The following is a 27,160-nucleotide window of genomic DNA, read 5'->3' as shown; positions in this document are numbered from 1 at the left end:
CACACACACACACACACACAATTTCCTTTTGTACAGAGAAGTTAAAGAATAAAATTCTTTCTTGTGTCTGGCTGGAATGGAAAGAGGCACGGGTAGAAAAAGGGGGAACCAAAAACAAACACATATTTGTTTGGGTAAAGAAGTCCTGAGAAGAGAACCATAAGAAGCCGATGGAGTTGTTTTTCCCCCTGTGTGTGCAGGAAGGGGTGGGGTGAAGAGTGGCGGGGGGGGGGTGTCCTGTAATTGTGAGACTGCGCTGGTGCGCATGCGCGGCCGGTGGGAGCTCGCGCACCCCGTTATATTGTAAGAGGGGGAGAGCAGGTGCTGGCCGAATTACCATACAGCTGAGCGCGCGGAGAGAGCAAACTTTACTCCAGCACCACACAATGGCGAAGTGCCCCGGGGATGGCCACGCGAGCCACACACACACACACACACACACACACACACGCTTCAGTCTCTTTTCTCAAAGTATCACACACGCGCATTGCTCGTGCGCGCACATACCCGCCCGCAAAAAAAGCAAAGAAAAACAAGTGGAGAATTTGGCTTCCATACAAATAATGCAAACTGTGTGTGTGTGTGTGTGTGTGTGTGTGTGTGTGTGTGTATGTGGGCGGCTAAATTTCCCTCTGATGGCATGAAGGATGTTTTTCATCATAACAAATGCAACAGGAAATGACATCAAAGAGATGCTCTGATCATTTAATCGTGTTAATAGCTTACTCTTTAATATATATATATATATATATATATATATATATATATATATATATATATATATATATATATATATATATAGGCTATACACATGACAGTATATAAAAATGTGGCCAGCACCTAAACTCCTAAACATAAATTGTGCTAATCATCACAAATATTTACGATTAAAAAAAAAAAAAAAAACTGCTTATAAAGCGTGCTGGATTCCTATTCTTTGGTAAACTCTAAATTACTGGGGGAAAAAGATCGAAATTAGTTTAAGATAACACTTTATTAATCCCTGGGGGAGAATAAAAGTGTTACAGCAGCATATAGCCTAGAAGGCTGTGTAATATTTGTAATAAGAAAATACATAAAAGTAAGGTGGGTAAGATTTTAATAATAATAATAATACAAAAATAGACAGATAAAAAGAGCTGTGTCAATACAGCAGAGCACTGCTCCAGAGAGCACTCCAGGTTTAGAGCAACATCTAGGCTACATTTTTCTCCAAAACTAAACACACAGAGAGAGAGAGAGAGAGAGAGAGAGAGAGAGAGAGAGAGAGAGAGGGGCTGGTTGAAGCAGGGTTTTTTTTTGGGGGGGGGGGGGGGGGGTTGTGGGGGGAGCCCCATCAGAAAGCGTGGGACAGATTGGGGGTGGTGGTTCATTAGCATAGTAGTACCCCGGCATGTGGCACCCCCATATAAAACGTGCGTCCAGGCGGCCTGCCCCAGCAGAGCCCAAACGCAACGCGAGGAGAAAGACGGCCGAAAGAAAGGAGGCGCGTCAGGACACTGACAAAGCGCTCGGTTTGGGACCGAGCAAGAACGGAACTACAACTACACACACACACACACACACAAGTTAATATAGGCTACACTCATGCCCCAGCGGTTGTTTTTTTCTCATGCAACTGAAGGAATTTGAGGATTATTTCTGTGGAAGCAACAAGTAATTTTTTGGGGAGCAAAGGAAGAGTTTGTGGATTTCTTGGCGTTCACTTTGGCATCAATGGGCACAAGAAGGTACTGAGAACAAACAACGGATGAATCAATCGGAGAGGAGAATCTGAGGAGCTCAAAGACATTCTTTTTTTTTTTTTTTTTTTTTGGTTAAAATAAATCTCTATTTATTTATTTATTATTTATTATTCACCATGGGGCGCGTGCTTCTGTTGCTCTCCGTCGTGTGCATCTTGGCCAGCCAGGTAAATTTCCCACCATGAATCTCTATTTAACAGGTGCTATGATGTTTTAATCCGGTTCCTATTGTATTGTTGGTGCTCTGTCTGTACGATTAGCCTATGATCAGACTAACATTTAAAGCATCCAACAACGAGTAACAGATTCAGTGTTATGTACTTTCTGTCACAGTTGATAATAAATACCTGTTGATCATTTTTGCACGTTTTCTTTCCCCTGAAGGCTTTGTGCTCTGGTGTTTTTGAGCTCAAGCTGCAGGAGTTTCTCAACAAAAAGGGCATCCAAGGCAACAGGAACTGCTGTAAAGGCGGACTAACGACGCCCTACCAGCAGTGTGAGTGCAAAACATTTTTCCGCGTGTGTTTAAAACACTACCAGCCCAACGCCAACCCGGAGCCGCCGTGCACATACGGAAGCACGGTCACGCCCGTCCTGGGCTCCAACTCTTTCCAGATCCCGGATACGCTACCCGACGGCTCGTTCACCAATCCTATCAGGTTGAACTTCGGCTTCACGTGGCCGGTGAGTTTAGCAGGAACTTTTTTTTTGCTTTCCTTGTGATGCTCAGTGTTTATAGACTAACTCATGAATAACACGTGATGTGCTTGGTGTATGGATTCTTTTCTGTCTGTACAGGGTACGTTTTCATTGATCATTGAGGCAGTGCACGCCGAATCCAAAGAGGATCTCACAACAGGTAAGCACTTGTTTCCATAAAAAATAATAATAATAATAATAATAAAAACTTCTTTCCGGTCCATAAACCATTTGAATGTTTGACTGAACAGTCTATAATGTTTGTGCAAATAAACAGAAAACCCAGAGCGCATCATCAGCACCATGGCTACGCAGAGACACCTGACGGTCGGAGAGGACTGGGCTCAGGACCTGCACAGCGCGGGCAGAACCGAGCTCAAGTTCTCCTACAGGTTCGTCTGCGATGAGCACTACTACGGAGAAGGCTGCTCGGTCTTCTGCCGACCCAGAGACGATACTTTCGGCCATTTCACCTGCGGGGAGCGCGGAGAGATCATCTGCGATGCCGGATGGAAGGGCCAGTACTGCACGGAGCGTAAGTACCAGACCAGACAGGTTAAAAACAAACAAACAAACAAACAAACAAACAAAAACGCAAACCATCCCGTCATTATTGTTTTAATAGTTATAGCCTATCACAAGGGGTTGAAAGAGTTAATCTGATTGGATATTTATAGTTTATAAACTTTTGATTATCTGATTTGTTTTTTTATGTAAATGTAATTGTGTACAAGTATTAGTTTTCAGTTATAGGCTACTCAAGTCTGCAAATCTGCTGGGGGAAAAAAAGCTTCAGGAGGGGTTTGTTTTGTCGGTTCGGTTAAAAGCGGTTACTTTTTCCTTTTTTTTTTTTTTTTTTTTTTTTTTTTTTTGGTGGAGAGGGATAAAAAGGACCATTTATTTAATGAATACTGAAGAGGGAAAAAATACCACCCAAACTTAACGGTTAAGGGGCGACTTGTAGGTTAGATACTCCCCCTTACTCCCCTCCCGACTTTCACAACACCACTTGATTTATTCAAGTCGGGGGAAGGAAAGTTCTTTTATTTATTTATTTATTTATTTATTTTTTGTCGGAATAATCTCACGCGTGCCATAAATTTACATGCCCGAGTCTGATTGGTCGCTTCCTGAGTGGGCAGGGCGCTGATTGGCTGGCGAAGGGGCGGTATTGTTCGAAGTGGGCAGCTGCCGGCAGCGCGTAGACAATGGAGCAGCTGTCGCGCGCTGGCTGCGCGCACACCAGCTGTCCACTCTTATCTTCACTGCCCGGAGACACTGGAAGAAAAAAAAGAGTGAAGAAGGAGGACAAGAAAGAGAAAAAAGTTTTTTGACCCACAGGGAAAAGAAAGAGAGAGAGAGAGAGAGACAGAGAGAGAAGGGGTAAAAAAAAAAAAAAAAAGAGAGACCCCTTGTTTGTCAGGTCTCTCATTGTCCTCATTTGTTAAGCAGAACCTCTTCTACAGTGCTAAGAAGATTTTAGGATTTTAAAATGAAGAGTGTAACAGCTAATAGGTTTAGTGACCCCTGTCCTTTAAGACAAAATGAATTACTCGGGATTTAGCGTGTTTAAGTTTCTAGTCTAAGTATGTAATCTACAGCCTACTAAGAGCATATGGCTACGGCATTGTGGTCCTAATGTGTCCGTTTGTCTGTTTTTACAGCAATCTGCCTCCCTGGATGTGATGAAGAGCATGGCTTTTGTGAGAAACCTGGAGAGTGCAAGTAAGTAAGCCTGCTTCATAATGATAGTGTATGGGTTATAAACGATTGGATTCTAGTCCGTATGCTGAGCAAAATATTCTTCATGATGGTTATGTCCCTTTTCTGGTTTACAAACCTAACTCTGTTTGTTCTTTGATCGCGTAACAGGTGCAGAGTGGGCTTCAAAGGCCGATACTGTGACGAGTGCATTCGTTACCCAGGATGCCTTCACGGGACGTGCCAGCAGCCATGGCAATGCAACTGCCAGGAGGGATGGGGTGGCCTTTTCTGCAACCAGGGTAAGAACAGAAACAGAAAAACAAACATACGTAGAGAGAAATATTAGAGGGAAAAAAACAACAATTGCGTCTTAATAAACATTTTTTTTAAACGACTCGGTACAAAAATCCCAGGAAAAGAATGACTAGGCAGAACATAGAAAGAGAAGAAGTGAAAGGATAAGCAGAAGATGCAAGACGTAATAGACAGCAGCTGTCCAGCTGCTGGTCAGCCATGAGCTGCTGTTTTGATCACACTAATCCCCGTTTGTTGCACACGTCTTTCTTTCCCTCCAGATCTGAACTACTGCACACATCACAAGCCCTGTCTGAATGGAGCCACTTGTAGCAACACTGGTCAAGGCAGCTACACCTGTTCCTGCCGCCCGGGATTCACTGGCACCAGCTGCGAGATCGAGGTCAACGAATGTGCTGGGAATCCATGCCGCAACGGAGGGAGCTGCACTGTAAGTTTTTACACTCACATTACAGGCTTTAGAGGACTCCAGTGTAAACTTAAATACACATTAAATCGACACCTGTTGTGCTTGTCAGTCACTGTACAAGTTTTACATAATAAAACAGAACTCCATCCAATCTATGACGCGTTGTCGCTGGTTACAGTTTTCAAGTCAAGTGTTTTTTACTTATCCTGCATTAATTTCATGTTATCTTCCAGGACCTGGAAAATACCTACACCTGCGCCTGTCCTCCGGGTTACTATGGCAAAAATTGCGAACTCAGTGCCATGACTTGTGCAGACGGTCCGTGTTTCAATGGGGGACGCTGTGCTGATAACCCTGATGGTGGCTACTTCTGCCAGTGTCCCACGGGTTATGCCGGCTTTAACTGTGAGAAGAAGATCGATCACTGCACATCTGGGCCTTGTTCAAATGGTACGCCTGGTTGTTTGATGTCAGAAAACGATAGGCTGAATTTTACACCCTTGTGAATAGTTATCATCATGTCTGAAAAGAACTGATCCTAGACAACTATTCTTACTTTGGGATGCTTAACAAACATGGGTAGTCTGGTTTTACCGTTTGGCTGTTAAAAAAAAGCCAGGTAAACAAATTTCTCTTGTGTTTTTAACAATTATTTGATGTTATATTTGATTTCTTTACGCTACAGGTGCTCGGTGTGTGGACCTAGTGAACTCATACCTGTGCCAGTGTCCTGAGGGTTTCACCGGGATGAACTGTGACCGTGTCAGCGATGAGTGCTCTTTGTTCCCCTGCCAGAACGGTGGTACCTGCCAGGAGGGTGCCAACGGCTACACATGCACTTGCCCACCTGGTTACACAGGACGAAACTGTAGCTCACCTATCAGCCGCTGCCAGCACAACCCGTGCCACAACGGCGCCACATGCCATGAGCGTAACAACCGCTATGTTTGTGCCTGTGTGCCTGGTTATGGAGGACGCAACTGCCAGTTCCTGCTTCCAGAACGTGCATCTCAGGCAGCCAGTGACATCCCATGGACGGCGGTGGGCTCAGGCGTATTGCTGGTGCTTCTGCTGATTGTGGCATGTGCTGTGCTGGTGGTATGTGTGCGATCAAAGGTGCAGCAGCGGCGTAGGAGCCGTGAGGAAGAAGTGGCGAATGGGGAAAGCGAGACTATCAACAACCTCACGAATAACTGCCACCGGGATAAGGACCTCAGCGTCAGCGTGGTGTCGGGATTGGCACCAGTCAAAAACATCAACAAGAAGATAGATTTCCATAGCGAGCACGACTTGAGCTCCAACGCAGAGAAGAGCTATAAGTCAAGGCACCAAGCCTCTGACTACAACCTCGTGCAGGAAGTGAAGTACGAAGTCAAACACGAGGTGAAGCTGGAGCATATTGGGAAAGAGACAGCAGCAAAGGAGCTGGCCGATAGCTGTGAGGACGTGAAGTGCCAAAGCTTGCAAGACTCTTGCGAGTTTGAAGAAAAACGCAGGAAACGCTTGAAAAGGTGAAAATCAAAAAATCTTTCAGAGCCACACGTTATATCTTTACGGCTAAATGTTACCAGCGATACTAACGTCTTCTTTATCTCCTTCATTCACAGTGACGCGTCAAAATATTCCGAGTCGAGATGCTCTGAGTCCAAGTTCTCAGAGTCGAAGTACTCTGAATCAAAGTATCCCGAGTCGAACTATTCCGATTCGCTGTATTCCGAGTCAGCATGCGCATCCGCATGTGCATCGGCATCCGTGTCGGCGTGCGTCGACACCAAATACAAGTCCGTCATGGTCATGTCGGAGGAAAAAGATGAATGTGTAATTGCAACCGAGGTGAGTATCAAATAATATGATAAGATTCATTCATAGACAGCATGTTCTCCTTCTCCTTACCTTACAGTTTCCTGTAACTAATGGCAACCTTGTTTCCTTTTCCCTTTCGTCAGGTGTAATTGGCCTCAAGGAAGCCGATGCTCATTGGGTGCTATGGAGGACGTTTTGAACTTCCATAGAAAATGCTGCTGCTCAAAACCTTAGGTGGAAATGTCCCACCTCGTGATTACTGCTGCTGAGAAAGTAGGACTGATTTAACTGATATTCAGGGTGAGCTGGTTCTCTGTTCTGAACGAATCACAGGCAAATGACGGCCTGTAGGCTTGGAAACGTCCTGAATTGAACAGAGGAGTGGTCACAGAGAGTTTACCACCCCTCTTTCAAACGTATCTGTAAAATTTACCTGTAAAGCCATTTTATAAAGGTGTTGGACAGTGTGTGTCCATTTCGATACTGTTTAGATTTATGACGCGAAATACGAAAAGGAAAAAAAAAAAAAAAAAAAAAACGTTCGGAAGAAGTAGGAATTCGAGGAAACGTATCGCAATGTTCTGCTGCGTGGTGTGCGGTACTGTGGCAACATTGTGGCAAAGTTTTATCAATATTTTTGGCAACATTTGCTGTATTTTTTTCGCCAATTTCTCCAATGCCCACACAGGTGCTATTGCTGTGCCCAGAGAATGCACCAAACGTGAAAGATGTTAAAGAAGAGTAGATTAAGAAATGTATCACAGCGTTCTTGCCAATGTCCATCTCGTGGATTCTATGGCGACGTCGTGGCAACGTTTTTGCAATATTTTGGCAACATTTGCTGTTTTTTTTTGCCAGTATCTCCAAGCCCCACAAGTCAGTGTGCAAGAGACCACATCAAAACGGTGGATGTTTGGCCATACTGGCCTGTCTTTCACTAGGTTAAATGGTGCAAGATGTCATATTCTGTCACATGACCAGTGGAGACTGTATGTATTACTTGATCACTGTGTAAATGGGAGAAAAAAAAAATTAACGAAAAAAAAAAACCTCTAAGTCTTCCGAGCCTCCACTTCTTTTTTGTAATAAGGTTTATATGGTTTTGTATAAGTATGTAATTATGTTCCGTCATGAAAAAAGCATTTGTGTTAATATGAATAATATCCTAAGTTGTTTGTTTTGCTCGTTTCTTAATTACAAAATGTGTATGATTTAAGTTAATTTATTTTATTTAAGTTGTATTTCTAAATTTTTTGTAAGGTTTTTAAGATTATTTAAGTTCTTTCTTAAGTTGTACTCGTTATTCGCAATGGCACTTCGGGTTGCTGGGATGTTTCAAGATATTATTATTTAAGAGGATTGTAAAAAGAATGTTATTAATGCTATTGTTGTTTTATTTTGTTCCCGTTTTGTCTTTTCTTTTCGTTTTCTTGAGAAGGATTTAGCCTAAATTATTTTTCCAAATAAAGAAAAATATGAAATATTAAAGAAGGCTTGAACTGTTGATACGTGTGCACTTCACTTACGCCACTTTTGTACTTGACTCGGTACCTAAGACAAACGTGATGTTACAGATGATGAATACGGGCGACAATACAGAATCATTGGTAGAAAGATCACAAATTATGAAGTAATAGATGAACCGAGCATGAACAAATCATGGACAAAAACATTTCCCAAAAGCAAGAAAGATTTTTTCATAGACAACATTCTCAATGAGGTAACACACTTTTCTAGTTTGTACTCATGACATCTGTGGTTCAATCCGTAACCTCGTCGGAACTCTTTTTTTTTTTGGGCATTTTATAGCTGTTAGTCGGTTTTCTCCATGTTATTAGCGGTCCTTTAGAGGAATGGGTGGATGGATAGAGGGAGGGGGGTGTTCAGTCCTTTTGATAGGGATGTGAACAGAGCTAATCATTGCCATCTGCTGCAGCCTCCTGCTCACCCCATACCGAGTCATTCAAACCCCATACAGTCCTCCCTCTGGCTCGGCCACACATATAACACAGAGACCATGGCTTTGAAAAACATGGCAAAACGGACCAATTATACCGACAACTCTGTCAACAAGAGTAGAGCAAGAGAAACCATTCTGAATTTTTTATCAGCTAGAGGCTTGAAGACAACCATGTTAATAACCGAACCTACAAATTGTGCAAGGAGCAGTACGAAAACTTTGCTTTCACATCGCTGTACTACTTCAACAATGCCGCGTCGCTAATCTGAAAGCACACACATCTTCATTTTCCTTTCAATTCCAGACTTTTCTGCAATGAAATGAAAAAGTCATGGTTGGTTTTAGATCAGTGCTAGTTAAAAGTTGTTTAGGACATAGTGAAAGTAATCATTTTTGAGCAGGTCTCTTACGACGGCCATGAGTGGGACTCTGGGGAGTAGGCGGCGTCATGCACAATGCTGCACTGGACAATGGCGCAATACAAAAGGGCAACATTTGGGAGTGCCAGTGTGTGTCTCTGAATGGATGGATGAGGGGAGGAGGGATGGGATGCGATGGCGAGTTGGGGGCTGTGGGGCAAAGAACGACAGATGTTGTCTGTCCTCCTGAGTCAAAGCGCCCTGCAGGCAGAAAACACCAGCTAGACCCCACATGGCCAAGGAAGATAGAGACAATGGAAATACTTTAAGTTTGGGCCAAGCTCATTTTTCTCCGCTCTGCTAACCATGCTTGAATTACTTTGGGGCAAACTTTGCATAACTTTACTTTGCCCTACTTTTTATTATTATTTATCTCATGTCACACCTTTATATACCAACTTATAACCTACTCCTTACCTTACATTACAGTATCATGTTCAATTGTCAGTCCTAAAATTTGCCTTAAAAGAATAAGCTAAAAAGTCAGACATTTTAACTGCAAAAAAAAATCTAGGATTTGAGGAGCATGCGTGATCCCCCTATTAGCACAAATGACTTAGCTGACTCGACGGAAAACCGAGCCGGGAATGAGAAGGTTTGCTCTGTGATCTCATTGCAATTTAATGAGCAGATCATGTGGTGTCCTCGGGGAACTGACGGTAACGCTATATCCCCACATAACATGGACACCAAAAAAAGTAAGGCAGTGCTCAAATAGTCAAAACTTACAGTCAATTACCATCTGCCACGTTTTAGCAAAAAACCACTGTGTCATGACTTGAAATGTGCAACGGATTAAAGAAGGCCTGAACATAAAAGACGTACGAATAAGGAGGGAAAGGGTGTTTCAAGGAGCTAATCGGTTTCAGACAGTACAGGGAGAGAGAGAAAAAAAACCCAGGAGGTATGAAGACAGAAGTGAAAAAACAAGGAGCAAGGCAGTGGCAGCACAGGACATGATGAAAAAGTCATGAGTAGAGGCCGAGTCTAGCTTATGTTACACTCTGACGCGTCTAAAGTAATGAACGAGAGAACAGGAGGTGCAGGGATGGAGAGAAGAAGGGAAAGGATAAGTCTCTGGCAAGTTTGACAGGAGACTCTTCGGTGTGAGGGCTGCTTCTTAGCAGTGAGTACATGCTCTTCCTCTCTGTGTGGTGTATATTGTAGAGCCTAGCACACTGTTTTTTATATATATATATATATAGTAACCATTCTGTCTTGCTATTTGTGTGCTGCTTACTGTATTAGAATGTCTTCGTTTGATCAGTGCCTTAATCCCATTGTTTTAATAATGTGTTTAAATCTTTAGCTGTTAATTGAATTTGTTCGTTCGTTCATCGCGCTTGATTAATGTGCTTAGTGTAACCATTGGCATGAACCCCATCTGACCTTTGAGCTCTGAGGGACCGGTGTAATTCCTGATTCGCATTAAAATATCCTGTTTCTGCTAAGGATCCTACTAAGATTGCACCCTGTCAAACGACAACGGATTCTCTCTCTTCACCTCGTTAACCTAAATTATTCACTCCTGGCTGGATTATGTCACATTTTAACAATCAGCCAGATTAAGGTGTAGTGTGCTTAACGATCAGCTGTCTTGCTGTAGTAGCGTTCCTGCTGTGCTCTTCCTCTTGGCCTTGAAATAAGATGACTGAACTGAGACTGTGTGACCCAGGCTAGATGTTACCGGTAGATTTTTATCTTTTGTTATCCGGGATTCTTACTTTATAATTCATTCTTTGATTTCGTTTTCTGTTCGCTTACAGACTCTACTAAGACCAAGGACCAAGGAGACATGCATCGGTCACTAATCAAAGATAACTGAAGATACAGCGTTGAGTGCAAGCGACTCCAGAGGGAGGAGAGCGTTTAAATGAGATCTCGAGATACTAGTCCTGTATGGAAGGCCACGTGTATAACCAGTGAATACTTCTACAACCCTTCTTCGAATCTGGAGAGCTTTCTAGAGAATGACTCAACTTGATTCTCCTCTGCAGCGTTCCGACCGCCGTTCCGAGATGGACTCGCGCAGTAGAAACACCAGCAGAAGGAGCAGTGTCAGTCAACGCACAGGTGAGATGGGATATACCCGTGCAGGCTTAAAAATGGATTTTTAAATATTGTTTGTTTAAGCATAATCAAGTCTTTTTTTTTTCGCACTCCAGTCATAAGATAATGGTATTAAACTGGTAACTATTTCTAAATTAGACATCTAATCATATGTAAAATGCTTCCACATTGGATTACCCTGATGCTGACCTATTGAGACATATGTAGAAAACATAAAAATGACAATATTCTGGAGTTATTAGTAATAGGAATATTTATAAGGGCAATATATTGTCAATGCTGACATTTAAAAAATAAACCATTCATAATAAATTCAGTTTATCTTGGTTCAGCCATGATTTGTGTATTGATAGTGGTCAAAAATGCTTTGAGACCCATTCACGCAGCTTTGATCTGGAGATAACATGTAAATATGCGAGTTATCACCACTGTATCATCCATTGTAAAGGTCAGAAAAGGTGCATTACATGCATTATGTATTATGTTGGAAGCACTGTATCAGTTACAACACCTTTTTTCTCTAACAGAACCAAAAAAAGAGAGGGATCCAAGCAGCACTTGTGCCATTTTTCAAAGAGCCAACCGCTTCCTGTCACATGACCGAGAACTGCCAAATGACAGCCCTCCTGCTCCTGTGCGGTACTACGAGAGAGGACACCCTCTTCCCAGCAACAGCAGTCCTGAACGCAAAGCCACCATTCCGTTCCGAAACCCTGAACTGGGCCTTCCGTCCTACAGGAGGCGCCATGACACACTTAGCAATGAAGCCATGAGTGGCCTCTCTCCTCTACGCTGCATGACCTATTCGAACTTCAGACGTGGTGATAGTCAATCACGTGCAAGCCCTCGTTCATGTAGCCCAAGGTCCACCAATGTTTCTCCGCACAGGCAATCCCATAGCTCCTCCCACCGCAAAGGCTCGACCTCCCATCTTCATGCGAGCTCTCGCACTTCATCCAAACGAGCTTCTCGAAAATGCAGTCCAGCTACAAGACGAGCCTCTGTGGTCTCACAGATGCACTCCCCCTCTCAAATATCTGCCTCCAACAGATATACAGATTCATCCAGCCACTCCCAAAAGCGAAGTCCTTCCCAGAGTTCCCATGGCCAACACAGTCTGGACTCAGAAAAGCTGTATCGCAATCTACAATCAATTGCTAGTTCAGCAGAGTCAGACTCCTCGCAACAGGGAAGAAATGGTTGGTCAAAAAGGTCTAGGTCCAAAATGGCAACTGATAGTAATCGTTATGAAAATGGCAGAAGCAGCCGCAACAGTGCTTGTAACAGTCGGAAAAGTGGACGCAACACTGGTCGCAACAGCAGAGATTTCTCACCACCAGGTAGTGAGTACAACAGAAGCCAATTTTCACCAAAAGGAAGTAGTCATATGAGTGGGTATAACAGCCGCAACAGCGGTCGCAACACAGGCTCTAACAGTCACGACAGTTCACCTCCTCGTAGAGATTATGATCAAAATGGTCATGGCTCAAGGAGGGATAGAAAACAAAGCCATTACAGAGGTGATAAAGAGCGACCATTATCGAAATCATCCACGTCAGACAGGCACTTCAGAACAGATCTTAGTCAATCACAGGGGTCCTGGCATGGGAAAACACAGTCTCCTTTGAGCCCAGCTTCCCCAGAGTCATCGCACAACATCTCGCCATCAAAGGAATCCCAAGTTGAAGCCACAAAAACAGACAACCAGACCACTGAGAGAAGCAGAAGCACCATTCGACGTGGTCTGGAGGCACTGATACTCTCTGAAAACACAAGATCTAAGAGCCAGCCACCTGTGCCAGAGATGACAATAGAAGACTATGTGGTCATAGCTGATATTCCCAGAGTAAATCTGTATCCAGAAGAAGATGAGGCAATCGTAGTGAGAAGGAGGCCTCAGAGTCGCAGTCCACGTAGAGACAAACAGCACAGGTCAGAGAGACAAGGGCATTTTTCCACTGCAGTACCAGAATTTCTGTTACCAGAAACCTGAACGTGAATTTTCCCATTGGCCAATGTAGTCACTTACCTTCGGTTTTGGTTGTATATTTTTGGTACCTGCTCCAGATCCATCAGTGACCCTTTTTGTCAGAAATTACATTGATATAACCAATAAGGAGACATATTGGTGAAGCAATAACGGTGAAGCAATTGCTTTTAATGTTTTAATATCAATGTGGCCACTCATGTCTTTCTTGAAGTTGGTCAAAAATAAACGAAAATCCTCAATTCTGCTGGTTGCTGTTTGGTCAAATCCTTGTTTTTGAATATGCAGTGGAAAAAAACGCTTAGAGAGGAAGAGACAGTCGAATTTCCAGAAAAAAAAACTCCATCTTTATTAATATTTTCTCCTCCTGCTCTCTCCGCTACAGAGAAGACAGAGAAGGCCATGGCGAATACGTAGAGCCGGAGGAACGAGGGAGAGGGAGGGAGAGAGGGCGAGACCGCCGTGAGAGGGAGAGGAAACGCCATGACAAAGACACGGGAGGCTCATCTGAAACCAACAGCACCGTCTCAGACATTACACAGGTTTTACAGGTGAAAAACTTGTCACCTGTTTTCACAATGCCACTCAAATGGACTATTAATGATGCTAGTTTCATTCCAATACTTCACACCTTAATCTTTACATAAGATGCATGAATATATATTACGTCTTCTTTTTTTTTTTACATTTCTGATACGATGCTGATATCAGAGCTAGTATATCAATTACAAGCACAGGTAACTGACGCGGTGAGGTGACGACGAGGAAACTCCACAAAACCTCCACCTCAATAGGATTGATCTCAAATTGACACACCCCCCGGGAAAACTATGCGAATCGGCGAAATCGCAATCGCACGAAATAATTTTGCACGCACTTTCGCGGTGATGTTTATTGGTAAACGAGACCTTTTAGCCGTACTCGTATTCGACGCACGTCAATCGAAGACGGCTTTGACCGAATGCGCGTCACAAGACGCGTCTCGGCCAGAATCCACGGAAAATCCGCAGAAATTCCGAAAAATCGCAAGGGACTCCGAATATCGCAGGGTTTCCTTGCTTTTGAGTTGATTTCTGCGATCGCCAAAATCGCAAAACCCTGGAGGGACTGCCTCAAAAACAAGAGTGTATTGCATATTTCCGGAGAAAAGTTGTTCTAGCGTGTCTTTCGTGAATTGCAGAGAGGTCCAGCGAAGAAAAAAAACTCTTCAAATGGACATGAGGGAAAACAGTGTGACCCACCACTGATTCGGGTAACCTTGAGAGAGAGAGAGAGAGAGAGAGAGAGAGACAGAGAGAAAGAGAGAGACAGAGAGAGAGAGAGACACACACACAGAGAGAGAGACAGAGACAGAGAGAGACAGAGATACAGAGAGACAAAGAGAGAGAGAGACAGAGATACACAGAGATACAGAGAGATAGAGAGAGAGAGACAGAAAGAGAGATAGAGATACACAGAGAGCTACAGAGAGACAGAGAGAGAGAGAGAGAGAGAGAGAGATACAGAGAGAGAGAGAGACAGAGAGATAGAAAGAGAGCATGAAATGGGAGGTTTTGGTGTCCAGTTTCAGTTTCAGCCAGAGCTGTCTCACTATGCACCTTGGAAAATGAGCTACACGCAGGTAAGTGTCTTTAGAAAGCTAAATAAAAGCAGGTATGACAGAAATTCGTTAGCCCTTAGACATTCTGAGGGGAGACATTAATGGCGTTTGGGCTAACGGCTTTACGATTCGCGCCACTAGCACGGAAGTCACGTGACTAGTTGTTCGAGACAACTGTGGCTGCGCTCCGAAAACGCAAAGTATGAATTCCTGTGCATTTTATTTATGGATTTATATTTGTTTTACGGAAGAGGCGAATAAAGTCATTGATAATCAACAAACTATTTTTTAAAACCCTTAATCCCAAAGAGAAATACGCACAAATTATGTTATATCTCGATAACAAACCCGGAAAGATGCTTCGTGACGTTTAAAACCAGAGGATCTGCTGACACTAGATACTACACGGAAACTGAGTCGGCGCATAACACTTTCATCTCTTCCTGTTTCATGCCTTCAACCGGCTTACATTATTCAACGATGACGGTAAGTCCTTCAATTCATTTCATATTACATTACAAACGTGATATGTGTAAGTGTGTGTGTCTGTGTGTGTGACTGCACGTGCGTGTAGGTGATGAAGGGGGCGTGTCTGATTGCCAGCAGGTGTTTTCAGCTCTAGGTGTGAACTCAAAAGTAGTGTGAATACAAAAGGTTACAAAATTGCACCATGTGTAGTGCATTATAAGGTCAACCACAGAAGGGAACCATATACGTTCTAGCATAGGCTACGGTCCTGAAACTGGGAACCCCAAGGTGTTCATGATGGGTCAGCCAGTGGGTCAGTGTTAATTTTTTATTACGTGGCACTGGTGGAGATCACTACCAACCCTTATCAAAGTTCATTCGCTCATTAAGCTTCAGTATACGTTTTATCCTGGCCAGGGTTCGTGGTGGACCCGGAACCTGTCCCAGGAACACTGGACACGAGGCAGGATGGGACGTTAGTCTATCACAACGTAATAACAAGTTAATTTGTTATTATAGTTATAATAGCCTAACTGCCTTCACTTAAGTCCAGGTCAACACGACGTTTCTGGCGGACATATTTTTCAAAACATTACATTACATTGTATTATCCTTCCTGTTAAGTCTGTGTAAACTCGACACAATCCATTAACATGTTTATAAATTGAAAGTATTTTCATTTTGCTATCATGTGCACGGCAGTTCAATTGTTACGTTGCGTTTCATTCCATTTCACCCAGGAGTCCCCGGAGGACGGGAGTTGGTTCTCTGGTTAACTGTTGAAGGTTAAACTAACAGTTGTGATGTGACTTTTCATTTACAGCTCAACTCTCTGGACCTTAAAAAGGGATGGATGTTCATGTTGGACACCTGCGCTGAAGTAAGACGATTTTCAGATTGCAAACAGAGAACATGGCCTACTATAGAATGCGTTTATACACAGCTAGTTTAAATACGACTACTGATGATTTTTTATACATTCTCCTCCAGTATTATCTTTCTCGTGCTAAATAAACATTACGGATGTTTATCCTCTCCTCCTCACAACATGCCTCAAAAACTATTTCTCTCTGGTTTTTAGTGGAGAAAATATTGGTTTGTGCTGGACAGCTCTGGGCTGAAATACTATTCCAACCCTGATGCTGAGGAGGTGAGCTGAATATATATATATCTTTAATCTGATTGTGAACACTGTAATCACTACCTTTTTTTTAAGGAGTATCTAATTAAACGAGCAGTGAGGTAAATTTTCTGCAATGCTTTTTCCTTAAATGCAAATGAACCGTATCTATTGATTTGGTATAACCTAGTTGGGCTGCTGTTATTGATTTAAGATTATCATCCTAAGTACACGGAGATGTATTTAAAGCTCTATGGAACATCCAGATATCTGAAAGGAAGAAATTCTGGACAATATGTACTGTATATTGTAAAATCACTTCACCAAGTTAGTGGAAAATGTGTTTTAATTACCGTCTCGTCTACTTTCTGTTGTACTGGAGCGTCGGGATGATGAATACACCTTATTGTGTTGTTTATATTTAACAGAGGGATGGGCCAGATGGAGAAATTGATATTTCACGCTGTCTAGAAGTGGTGGAGTTTGAAGCGGATAAGAACTATGGACTTCAGATACATGTAAGTGTTTCTGCTGCCCATGCTTTAGCACGGACATACGTTTTGGTACAAAATGACATGCAAAAGTTTACACGCATTCTGAGGGGTCGGTAATTCTTACTACCTACAATGCAATGTTCTGTACAACATTACATTGGATTTAAGGAAAATGCTGTTAAGGCAGCCAACGATTTATGACGATATGACACGATTTAGAGCGGTTTTGATGCATTATGATATAAATACAATATGACTCAGTGATTCAGTGCAAGCAGATCAGCCACGACTCTTTCACTGAGACTGACAGACACAGTGACCACGCCTCCTTTACTGAAACTGACAGACACATTGGCCACGCCTCCTTTACTATGACTGCTAGACACTGAGGCAGAGGCAGTGCTTCCTTCACTGAGACTGACAGACACATTGGCCACGCCTCCTTCACTGAGACTGACAGACACAGTGGCCACGCCTCCTTTACTATGACTGCTAGACACTGAGGCAGAGGCAGTGCTTCCTTCACTGAGACTGACAGACACCGTGGCCACACCTCCTTCACTGAGACTGACAGACACCATGGCCACGCCTCCTTCACTGAGACAGACAGACACCGTGGCCACACCTCCTCACTGAGACTGACAGGCACATAGGCCACACGTACTTCACTGTGACTGATGAGCGCAGATGATATGCCTGTGATTTTTACACACCTACTCTTCTGCAGGCGTAAGTGTATTAGTTTGTTCTGAAATTGTATGTGTTTCTGATGATCAGTCATTTTGAGTTTGTTGAATATTTACTGTACAGTGTAAACATTAACTTATCCACATCTGCCGTGTCCCGGGTGTGTTCTGTCTGCCGGTGTCCAGATGAGAGATGGAGAAATCACCCTGTCAGCCATGACTTCCCGCATCAGGAGGAACTGGATCGACATTCTGCAGGGACGCTTCAGAACCAGTGAATCACCCGATAACACACGGTACAGACCATCCTCCTGATATCACTCTTACCCGGAGACGGTGATGGCGACAGGAGGGGTTCATAGCTGCACAGTTCCGTTTATCATCCTAAAGGGGTCTTCCTCTCTGATTATTCTCTCTGATGGAACGCTCTATGTTGAACCCACAACAGAGGGTTTTGCTTTTAGAAAACATTCCAAGTTGAATGCTTTAAAACGCCGGAACCGTTATCTACCAACAGAACCCTAGAGGAGCGCTTTTGTCGACGCGTCTAAAGCAGGAATACACTCTAAGATAACGAGGGTTCCTCTTAGCTCTCGAAAAGGCTTCTACATGGAACCCACTCCAATAAAGTAAACAATTCATTGTAGAGTTCTGCATACATTTACATTACATTTACATTTACATTTATTCACTTAGCAGACGCTTTTATCCAAAGCGACTAACAAATGAGAAAAATACAAGCAAAGGCATACAGCCTTTAAAGGTTCCTCGAAAGAGACTAGCCAAAGAACCCTTAATGGGTCTAGCTTTAACGTTTTTCAAGTGTACATGCCTCATTCAAGAAAAAAAGGTTCACGTTAGCACCCTAAATTTAACCTGTGGTGTATCCTGTAACCCTTAACTATAAATATAGGCACCCCTTTTCTTTTTTTTGTATTCTGGCTGAACTATCTACTAATGCCCTAAAAGTTTTTTTGTTAGTTTGTTTCTCTAGGGAAACCTTTAAAGATTCTTTGTAGAACCTCACAACAGGAGGTTTCTCTTCCATGTAGAACCCCTTTTGGGGTTCCAAAAACCTACCAAGGAACCCATATCTAGGAGTGTGGCTGGAATATATAGAGCTATGCTTATGCGAGACCATAATCAAGTGAACGAATGGAAAAAATGGTGAGAAGGTTGCCAGTGATTTTGATGAACTATCGGGAAAATACTTTGCATACTGAATGTAACTCTGGGGAATGCTGGACATAGGAAAGTCTTTTTCAATACCGACTGTTACCTCCAATTTATATATTATATGCTTTGGAAAAGAAAAAAAATAACGCTGTCATCCAACGCTTTCATTCAGCAGCGGCACTAATCCCACCAACCAAAACGGCGGAACATTCGGGTCCTCTCATCCAGATCGACACGATTCAGGGTCAGAGCCCACAAGCCCGTCTCACGACGACCCAGACATGATGTCACTGCCCTCGACCAATCACCGAGAGGCAGGCGTGGGCCGAGACACGGAACAGGAAAAGCGATTAGGGGACAGGACTAAGTGGTTCCAGGAAGCCGTCTCGGACAGAGAAGCCGACAGCCCGTGGGACAAAGTCCAGCTGAAGAAGGGGGCAGTGGCTCGTGTTATGCCGCAGATCCCTGAAACCATGACGGGGACGGACATCGAGAAGAAGTGGGAGGATTTCGAGAAGATTCCTGTCGGGGAGATGAGGTCTTTATCTCTGATTGGCTCCGACGCTCCACAAGGAACCCCTGATGCGCTACAGACTGAGGTATTCAAGTGCAACGTCGCAGATAAAGTCATGGATTTGTTTCCTCACATATTTTCAAATATCATATTTATCTCTACCGTCTCTGTTCACTGCGTACATGACGATATTCCATTTCTAAAATGACACACGTTTACACCTATACAATTAAATACTGTGATAATTCACATCACAGTACACTTTTTTTTTGCCAGTATAATGTTTGACTTTTATTAAACCGACCAACACACAGCTGACTAAACCTCAACATCTGTAGAACATCTGTAGCAATTCTGTCACTTTTGCTGCTTTTTAGAATCCTACGCTTTTGCTATTGTGTAACATTGTCCTACAACGCTTTTGTCCCGTGTTTCTCCCCTGGTCTCAGGTGGTGTCTCTGAGGCAGAAGATCGAGGCGCTGCGTGAAGCCCGAGCCGGATCTGGATCTGCGGTTCCCTGCGGCCCGGGGTCGCCCTGTGCCTCCAGACTGGAAGAGTTGGAGAGAGAGTACTGTGAGAGTCTGCAGGAGATGGAGAGAGTGCATGAGAGAGAGAGGAGAGAGATGGAGGCTCGGAGAGAGCAGATGCTGAGGGAGGAGGCGCGCCACGCCGCACAAGGTGAATACCGGTTTCATACCGATGATAACTTAAGTTACAGAGCTTATTGATAGTGAGCATTCTATCGTGTGCTGTCTCGCTGACTCCATCGCTCTCTCGGCAGCGATAGAAGCTCTGAGAACGGCCCATCAGGAGGAGCTGGAGAGAGTGAGAGGAGGAGTAAAAAACGACTCCACTGTATCACAGTGAGTGCATGAAATGACTATTAATACATATTATTAACGTCGTGCGCAGAAAAGTAAACAAAGAAGTAGTCTAGTTCTTTTTATACACATTATTGCAGGATTGGTCGATGGTACAGTACATCAAGCCCTGTCTGGCTTCCACCCAAAACACATATGTGTGTCACAAGTGTCATCAGTTTAACTCCTCACAGATCACAAGGTGATTTTATTTAGCACATTTCCTCGTCCTCGTCCTGTCTCTGAAACGATTTCCTGGCTACGCCGCTGCCCAGACACGATGACGTGAATTCCTAGATATCCTGAAGTCTTCGGTTCTTCAGTTATCAGGGCAGCTTTACAGAAACCCGGATGAACCTGTGTGTGTTTACGGGATGTTCGTTATGAGCGGATTGTGAATAATAGGTTCTGGGATGAGCAACAGGAGAGCGTTTATGATTACAGCAGCAGCAGCAGCTCTTATGTACAAATCTACACTATCCAGGTGAAATAATGATCCGATTCAAGGGCGAGACTTGGGTATAAAGTCATGGCTCAGCTATTTTCACTGGAGGCAGTGCGGTGCTAACAGCTGTGTAGGGTGCGCGAGTGTCGGACAAAAGAGCTACGACAAAGGAACAAAAGCGGAGTGGGTACTAAATAGATTTTCAGTGAATTGGTTCAATCCATCAACAGATCAATTAAGCCATTAAAGCAGACATCTGTTCTTCAGTCAATGAATAAACCATCGTGTGTGTATGTGCGCGTGTGTGTGTGTGTGTGTGAGGTCCGAGTGTGTGTCTCTGCAGCAGGAGTTGGACGGTCTCTCGGAGCGTTACACTCAGAGGTGTGTGGAGCTGACTCAGTTACAGAACGCCACAGGACAGAGACACACGCTGATGGAGGAGAGGCACAGAGAAGTGGAACAACTCCGCAAGGAGAACCAGGTACGCCAGCGAGAACAGGAAACGCCACGTTCTCCTGCAGGACCCGAGCGAAGACAGTCGTCCCATCCGTATACGTCGGTACGGACACTTAGGGGGGGAAAAAAGCATCCCTTAAAGGTTCTTTGGATGGTTCCTGGTGCTCGCTCGAAAAGGTCCTACTTGGAACCTTTTTCTGAAAGGGAAATCCTCTGCTCTGTTACACAGAACCTTTCCCTGGAGAACCCATAAGAGTGCTAGAAAGAAAGAAAGATAAAGAAAAAACTCATTTGAGTGAAGAAGAGTGACAGTGATATAAAGAGAATGGAAAGTGGAAAAAATAATAACTGAACACAGGAAAAAGAGAATCGGTTCGAGAACCGCAGAGTGATAGAACGAGAGAAAGAGTCAGAAGAAACCGAATAAGAGGAGAAAGTAATGATGAGGAGAAGGAAGAAAGAAAGACGGACAACAAAATAAAGAAAAAGATCAACTTTGAGAAAAGAAGAGTGAGAGAATGAGAGACAGAGACGGGAAAATAAACAAACACACAAACAAAAAGAGAAATAATTTGAGAAAAGCGGAGTGATGAGAGAGAAAGTAATGATGAGGAGATAGTGAGCGAGTGACAGAAGTGTGCGTAAAGCGGAGCTGCTGATTTTAGACACGGATACTTTAACACCTGTACATTTTTATCTTTAAAACCAAATATAAATGTCTTCATTCAAGCTAGAAAAGAAAATCTTTCTATTTGAGTTTTGAAATAATAAATCTTTTACTGTCAGACTAAAGGGTTAATTGCAGTTCAGTGTTGCGCATTTAAAAAGTAAATAAGCAGGCATACAGTATTCGTATTGGACAGAATGTGATTAGCGACAGCTTGTATTTCAGGGTTTACACTAACTGTGCCTTTACAGACATCAGTGGCAGTCAGTGCGGTTAAACCCAGTCAGCTCTGACAACCGCAACTTCCTGTTTCATTCGCGTGTAGCCTTTTCACACTGGTCCAGCACGGGAACTGTCAGTCACTCTGTGTCAGTTTTATTATCACTTCCTGTTTCTGCTCGAACAGGAACTGCAGGCACGTCTGACCGAGGAAATGAGTCTCATGCGATCCTTCATCACGGGTCAAAGGTCAGGGGTCGTCCCTGTCGGAAGCTACGAGCGCAGCGCCTCAGAACTGGAGGTGAGGTGTCTGTCTGTATAACACCGCTCGGTTTCATTACAGTTAAAACGCAGCTTTACGGTGTCGGGTGAATAAAGATACGAAAGGTAGTGGGAAAAAAACCCCGGATAAACGTAATAAACAATACCGTGTCCATCCTAATATGTTATTGTTTCACTAAGTGACAACTCGGACAGGGACGGATTTGGGGGGAAAGAAATGTTCGTATGGTTGAGTTCTCTGTGATCTCCTCATGTTTATTTAACATTTAATGGAAGGAGTCTCCAGTGTCAGTGCTTTGTAACAATCGGAGATAAAAAGGAGTAACTTTACATTTTTGTGCATTATTTTGTCTTTATTGCGAGAGAAAAGCGAGGCCGTTTATAGCTGCTGTGACGTAAACGAGAACCGGAGCTAACTTGTCTCAAGGATGTTTCGCAACATTAAATGTAGCTATAAATGGATAATAATGTGTGGCATTCTTTAATAAGTAAATAAACAATTTATCTGTTGGCCAATCACTGTGGTATAAGAGGAATAAAACACTCCGGGACGTGCTGTGACTGGAAAATAATCAACTTCAGTGTAACGAAAGCATCTGTGCTTCATCACACCACCCTGTCACTGATTATTTTCCTATAACAGCACGATACTGAGTGATTTATCCTGTACTGAGGAAGGTTAGCACGTTTAGCCTCGCACCTCTGCGGATGGGGGTTCGAATCCCGTCTCCACCCTGTGTGCGTGGAGTTTGCATGTTCTCCCCGTGCTTCGGGGTTTCCTCCGGGTCCTCCGGTTTCCTCCCCTGGTTCAAAGGCATGCGTTGTAGGCTAATTGGCATTTCCAAATTGTCCGTAGTGTGTGTATGTGTGAGTGTGTGCGATTGTGCCCTGCAATGGGTTGGCACCCTGTCCAAGGTGTCCCCCGCTTAGTGCCCCAAGTTCCCTGGGACAGGCTCCACGCGACCGGCGGTACGGATGGGTTGTTACACATTGCCCTCTAGTGGTCATAAATGGTAATACTGAAGGTTTTTTTTTGTGCTTTTCCAGTTTCTGGTATATTTTATATTGTCCGCATATGAAGAGTGTTTAGAAAGACTAAATTACAGACTAAGGCACACACTATTGTGTGTGTGTGTGTGTGTGTGTGTGTGTTGCAGATGTTGTTGCGAGTGAAGGAGAACGAGATCGAGTACTTACACAAGGAGATCAGCTGTCTCAGGAATGAGGTCCAGTCATTAATTAAGGTAGTGTCAGGACCTTGTGTTTGGAAGAGTGTGTTGAGTGTGTTGGGAATCACTTATCAGGTGTTACATGTTTTGTTTTATTCATCCGTTCAGACTTAAAGCCTTTCAGACTTCATTTCAGATTTTCCCCACTGCTGGGTGACATGTTAATCTCTGTGCTGTATGTGTGTGTGTGTAGGAGAAGCTGGATCTGAGCGAGCGTTATAAAGCCGTGTACGTGGAGCTGTGTGGACTGAAGGGGCTAAGCGAGCGAGAGATCAGCTCTCTTAAAGAACACCTCCGACTGACTAACGCCGCTCTGGAGGAGGAACAGCAGCACCAACCCAGACCTTCAACTATTCAGACGTGAACAAAACTCAGACGCTCTCAAACTCATCTCCTTGTTTGGCTTTGGATGGTGCTGGATGCTGATTTGTTTTACTGAGGGAGAGATGAGGTCCTTTCCATGCTGGTTTTGTTTACCAGAAAATAAAAAGAACATGTAAATCTTTCATACGTCTTCCTTCGAAAGGTCTTCAAAGCGCAATAAATAGTGTTCATTTAACTTCAAATCATAATCTACAAAGATGACATAACTGTGCGACCTGTAGATTTGCATAAAGATTTGTAAAACGTTGAGCAGGCTGTTTATTCACTGCCCCACTGTCTCATATGACCGTTTCACTGAGGTCAGCTGTCTTTATATTTGGATGCAAACTAGACTTCCATGACTTTAACTACATTCGCTGGCTGATTGAATAGATTTGAGCTAAAAAGGTACATTATGTGTATGTATTGTTGTTGTTGTTGGTGTTTAAACCTCTATTTTTACATTTGAATGATGTGCACACTTTTTAAACGCGTGAATATTCGAAAATATTATATAAAATTTCCAGAAAACAGAGACAACTAAGAGTCAAGTGTTTTATTCAGCCGAAACAAAACTATACATGCAAACATACATGAGGCGTTTAGACTTTAGCTGTGAAAGTCAATCTGTAGAGTCAGGCACTGAATGCAAGGTGTGAATGTGAACATGTTGCTTGTTCGTTATTGCAGTGATCCCACTTAGAGTTATCTTCAGTGTGTGAAATGGTTTGCTTCCCCAGTCACACTGTAAAGAAGAAGAAAAAAAATATATATCACAAAATCAGCAAGTATAATAATTAACCAGCGAATACATTTTAATGATGACGACTAGATTGTTTAAAAGGCCAAGATAAGAAGTGTCTTAACATGAAATGCAGTTGTATTCGACATACCATTACTTCTACTGTATGTAACTCACTTATAAGGGACTCCAGAGCCATTTAAGACTGATGTTCTCATGACGTGATTACAAGTCATTATTAATCCCGCTCCAGCCCCGCCCGAAACACATCTCTGCCAGGTTATAAAAGCTATACATTTCTACTTCTAGTAATCGCTCATGTGTGTTTGGACTGAAACAGAATAAAACCACGGAAACGCCGGAAATCCCTGAAGACGAGGTTTCACATCCTTACGGCAGTGAGACATTGTGGATCAGAGAGAGCCTTGCATCTCATTAAACGTACCGGCACGACCCAGCCTGACGTTACTCAGTCATCATCATCGTCAGGAACGAAGATGTCGTTCTCTTCCAGAATAGCTGCAAACTGCTTGCTGATGAGCGTTCCTACGTAGAGGAACGGGGCCACCACCACTGCCATGCGCATGACACCAAACGGGATCTGCAAATGGCAACAAGTGCAAATGAGCTTGAAATGAACGAGACTATTTAATGTAATGTAAAGATGCTCTACTTCATGTATGCGCCAAAGGAGAGGTTCTCAGTCCAGTCCAGTTCACGCCAAGTCCCTGACACACCTGAGCCAGGTAATATGGGCAAACCACATTTTTTTAGCCTTGATCATCTGGTGTGGGTGGGTGTGAAGCTTGAAAACAAAAATATATAGAGAGGGCTGGGTCAATCCTGAAAGACTGGACTGAAAACCTAAGCCCAAAACTGTACCTCCTTCATCCTTACAACATTATAACCAATTTATAACCCATGAAAACCCATAAGCTATTTAATTATTTTCTGAGTGAGTTACTTTGGTTACTTTATTGTTCATACTGTATGCTGTATACTGTAAAAAAAAAAAAAAAAAAAAAAAAAAAAAGTCCGTCGTTTTAATATAAAACATTCGTCAGGATGCTACTGTAGTGTATCCACTTCCGCATTCAACGATTGTGGGTCAAAAAAATAAAACAACACGCACTGATTGGTCCATTTGAACGTCCGTCAAACAATTCTTCTATTTTCATTGGCTCGCATGCTACCGTGGTTACGCCACAATAGTTACACCCATTTCATTTCAAACAGAAATGAAGCAGTAATACAAATTACAGCGTGGGAAAATAACATTACGTTGTAAATATTTCTATGTTTTATAGCTTTTTTGGTATAAAATTACGTTTTTATTTAGCTAGTAGCTACTGTACAAAACAAACCATTTCCGCAAAGCATAGATTGGTCACACCGCATGTCCGTCAAACTAATCCTCCATTTTCATTGGCTCGCAGGTATCTACACGCTAAACTAGTGACGTCCCTGTAGTTACGCCTAGTTCTATCCTACTCCGGTTTTGATGTACATTAAAAAGAAACACACACATACTTTATCTGGTTTTGGGAGTATGGCTCCCGACGTCGATGTCACCGCGTTTCGACTCAGTGCAACTCCTTTCATATTTCGTGAGTTTAATCCGGCGTTCCTGGTGAGGAAACTCCGAAATAGGGCGCGCGCTGCCAACGACATATTCCCTGTTTTATGCGCTCTGTGTTGGGAGTGAAAGCGCGAGCGCTAATATCAGGGTCACTTCCTGGTTTTCCCCCCGCTAGAGGGCGCCAAAGACACAGTCCAGTATTAAGCATTAAAAAAACAAACGTGTGTACATAGACATATTTAATTTAGGATGTAGTATCCTAGTCAACACAAATTGAAGCAAGTTTATTTAGCAACCGGAAATATGCTTAATCTAGAATTATTTCCTTTCACCTAGACAGTACTGAGGAACTGGAACAATATAAACATATAGCTCATAAATTAACAATATAACCTATACAGCAGCTGTTTCAAAGGGAAATTGTAATGCAGGCGCAAAGTGTCTTTAGTGTATGAATGGTTGTGTGAGTGTGTATGTGGTTTGCATGTTCTCCCCATGCTGCATTACATTTATTTTACATTTATTCATTTAGCAGATGCTTTTATCCAAAGCGACTTACAAATGAGTAGCAGGGGTTTCCTCCGGGTACTCCAGACAAAGACATGTATGGTAGGCTGATTGGCATGTCCAAAGTGTCCATGAATGGGTGTGTGAATGTGTAATGTGGTTGTGCACTGTGATGGATTGGCACCCTGTCCAGGGCGTACCCCACCTTGCGCCCCATGCCTCCTCAGATAGGCTCCAGGTTCCCTGTGTTGTTATTGACCATGGCGCGGTTTTGCACACAGCCATTTCTTTTTACAATTCGAAAGTCACGTGTACAAATGATACTGCTATCGCTGTTGCTAACTAAAACTTTAAAACTAGCGTGTTGCAAATCAAGTGACGCCGGTAGTGACGATTCTCTCTGACCAATCAGTGGTCTGCAGGGTTTTGACGTCACATCTGTTATTGGCTCCGTTCGCTAGGAACCTCGACCGAGGTGGTACTAAAAAAAGGACCAGGTACCAGGTACTAGCCACAGTGGAAAGATCCCAAAAAGCGAGCGGAGTCGAGTCGAGTCGAGCCGTACAGTGCGGTGGAAAAGCGCCATAGGATAAGCGGTATAGAAAATAGATGGGTGGATGGAAATTGTCATGCTTACATTGC

At 43.3% G+C, this 27,160-nt stretch overlaps 2 protein-coding genes and 1 long non-coding RNA gene across 4 annotated transcripts; 2 read left to right on the top strand and 1 right to left on the bottom strand.

Annotated features, from left to right (window-relative positions):
• The first annotated feature begins 1,840 nt into the window (after positions 1-1,840).
• Positions 1,841-6,686, top strand: dla (deltaA). Its single transcript, XM_053616086.1, is given in 11 exon segments — positions 1,841-1,912; positions 2,130-2,429; positions 2,544-2,604; positions 2,722-2,979; positions 4,109-4,169; positions 4,317-4,447; positions 4,724-4,893; positions 5,106-5,322; positions 5,558-6,383; positions 6,480-6,573; positions 6,576-6,686. Coding segments are annotated over 11 exon segments (2,280 nt in total). The 5' UTR covers positions 1,841-1,861.
• A 7,743-nt stretch (positions 6,687-14,429) lies between these two features.
• Positions 14,430-24,129, top strand: triobpa (TRIO and F-actin binding protein a). 2 transcript variants are annotated; one of them, XM_053615921.1, is made up of 13 exons: positions 14,430-14,911; positions 15,021-15,197; positions 16,003-16,059; positions 16,261-16,329; positions 16,728-16,817; positions 17,666-17,775; positions 18,828-19,254; positions 19,619-19,847; positions 19,951-20,032; positions 20,796-20,955; positions 22,004-22,117; positions 23,256-23,342; positions 23,521-24,129. In XM_053615921.1, exons 2-13 carry the CDS (start codon positions 15,162-15,164, stop codon positions 23,689-23,691), a joined length of 1,632 nt encoding a protein of 543 aa, XP_053471896.1. In that variant the 5' UTR covers positions 14,430-14,911; positions 15,021-15,161; the 3' UTR covers positions 23,692-24,129. The 2 variants fall into 2 exon arrangements, with proteins under 2 accessions (XP_053471896.1, XP_053471895.1); XM_053615920.1 differs by having other exon boundaries at positions 14,430-15,197.
• A 102-nt stretch (positions 24,130-24,231) lies between these two features.
• Positions 24,232-26,585, bottom strand: LOC128602243 (uncharacterized). The gene is made up of 4 exons (XR_008384820.1): positions 26,571-26,585; positions 25,963-26,182; positions 24,878-25,033; positions 24,232-24,435 (listed from the first exon to the last, which is right to left on the bottom strand). It is a non-coding gene; the product is annotated as an uncharacterized LOC128602243 (long non-coding RNA).
• Positions 26,586-27,160: the final 575 nt, after the last annotated feature.

Source organism: Ictalurus furcatus, chromosome 26 (assembly GCF_023375685.1).
Source record: "Ictalurus furcatus strain D&B chromosome 26, Billie_1.0, whole genome shotgun sequence".
Lineage (NCBI taxonomy): Eukaryota > Metazoa > Chordata > Actinopteri > Siluriformes > Ictaluridae > Ictalurus > Ictalurus furcatus.
Note: the sequence above shows the minus strand (reverse complement) of the source record. Positions and strands in the feature narration are given on the sequence as shown.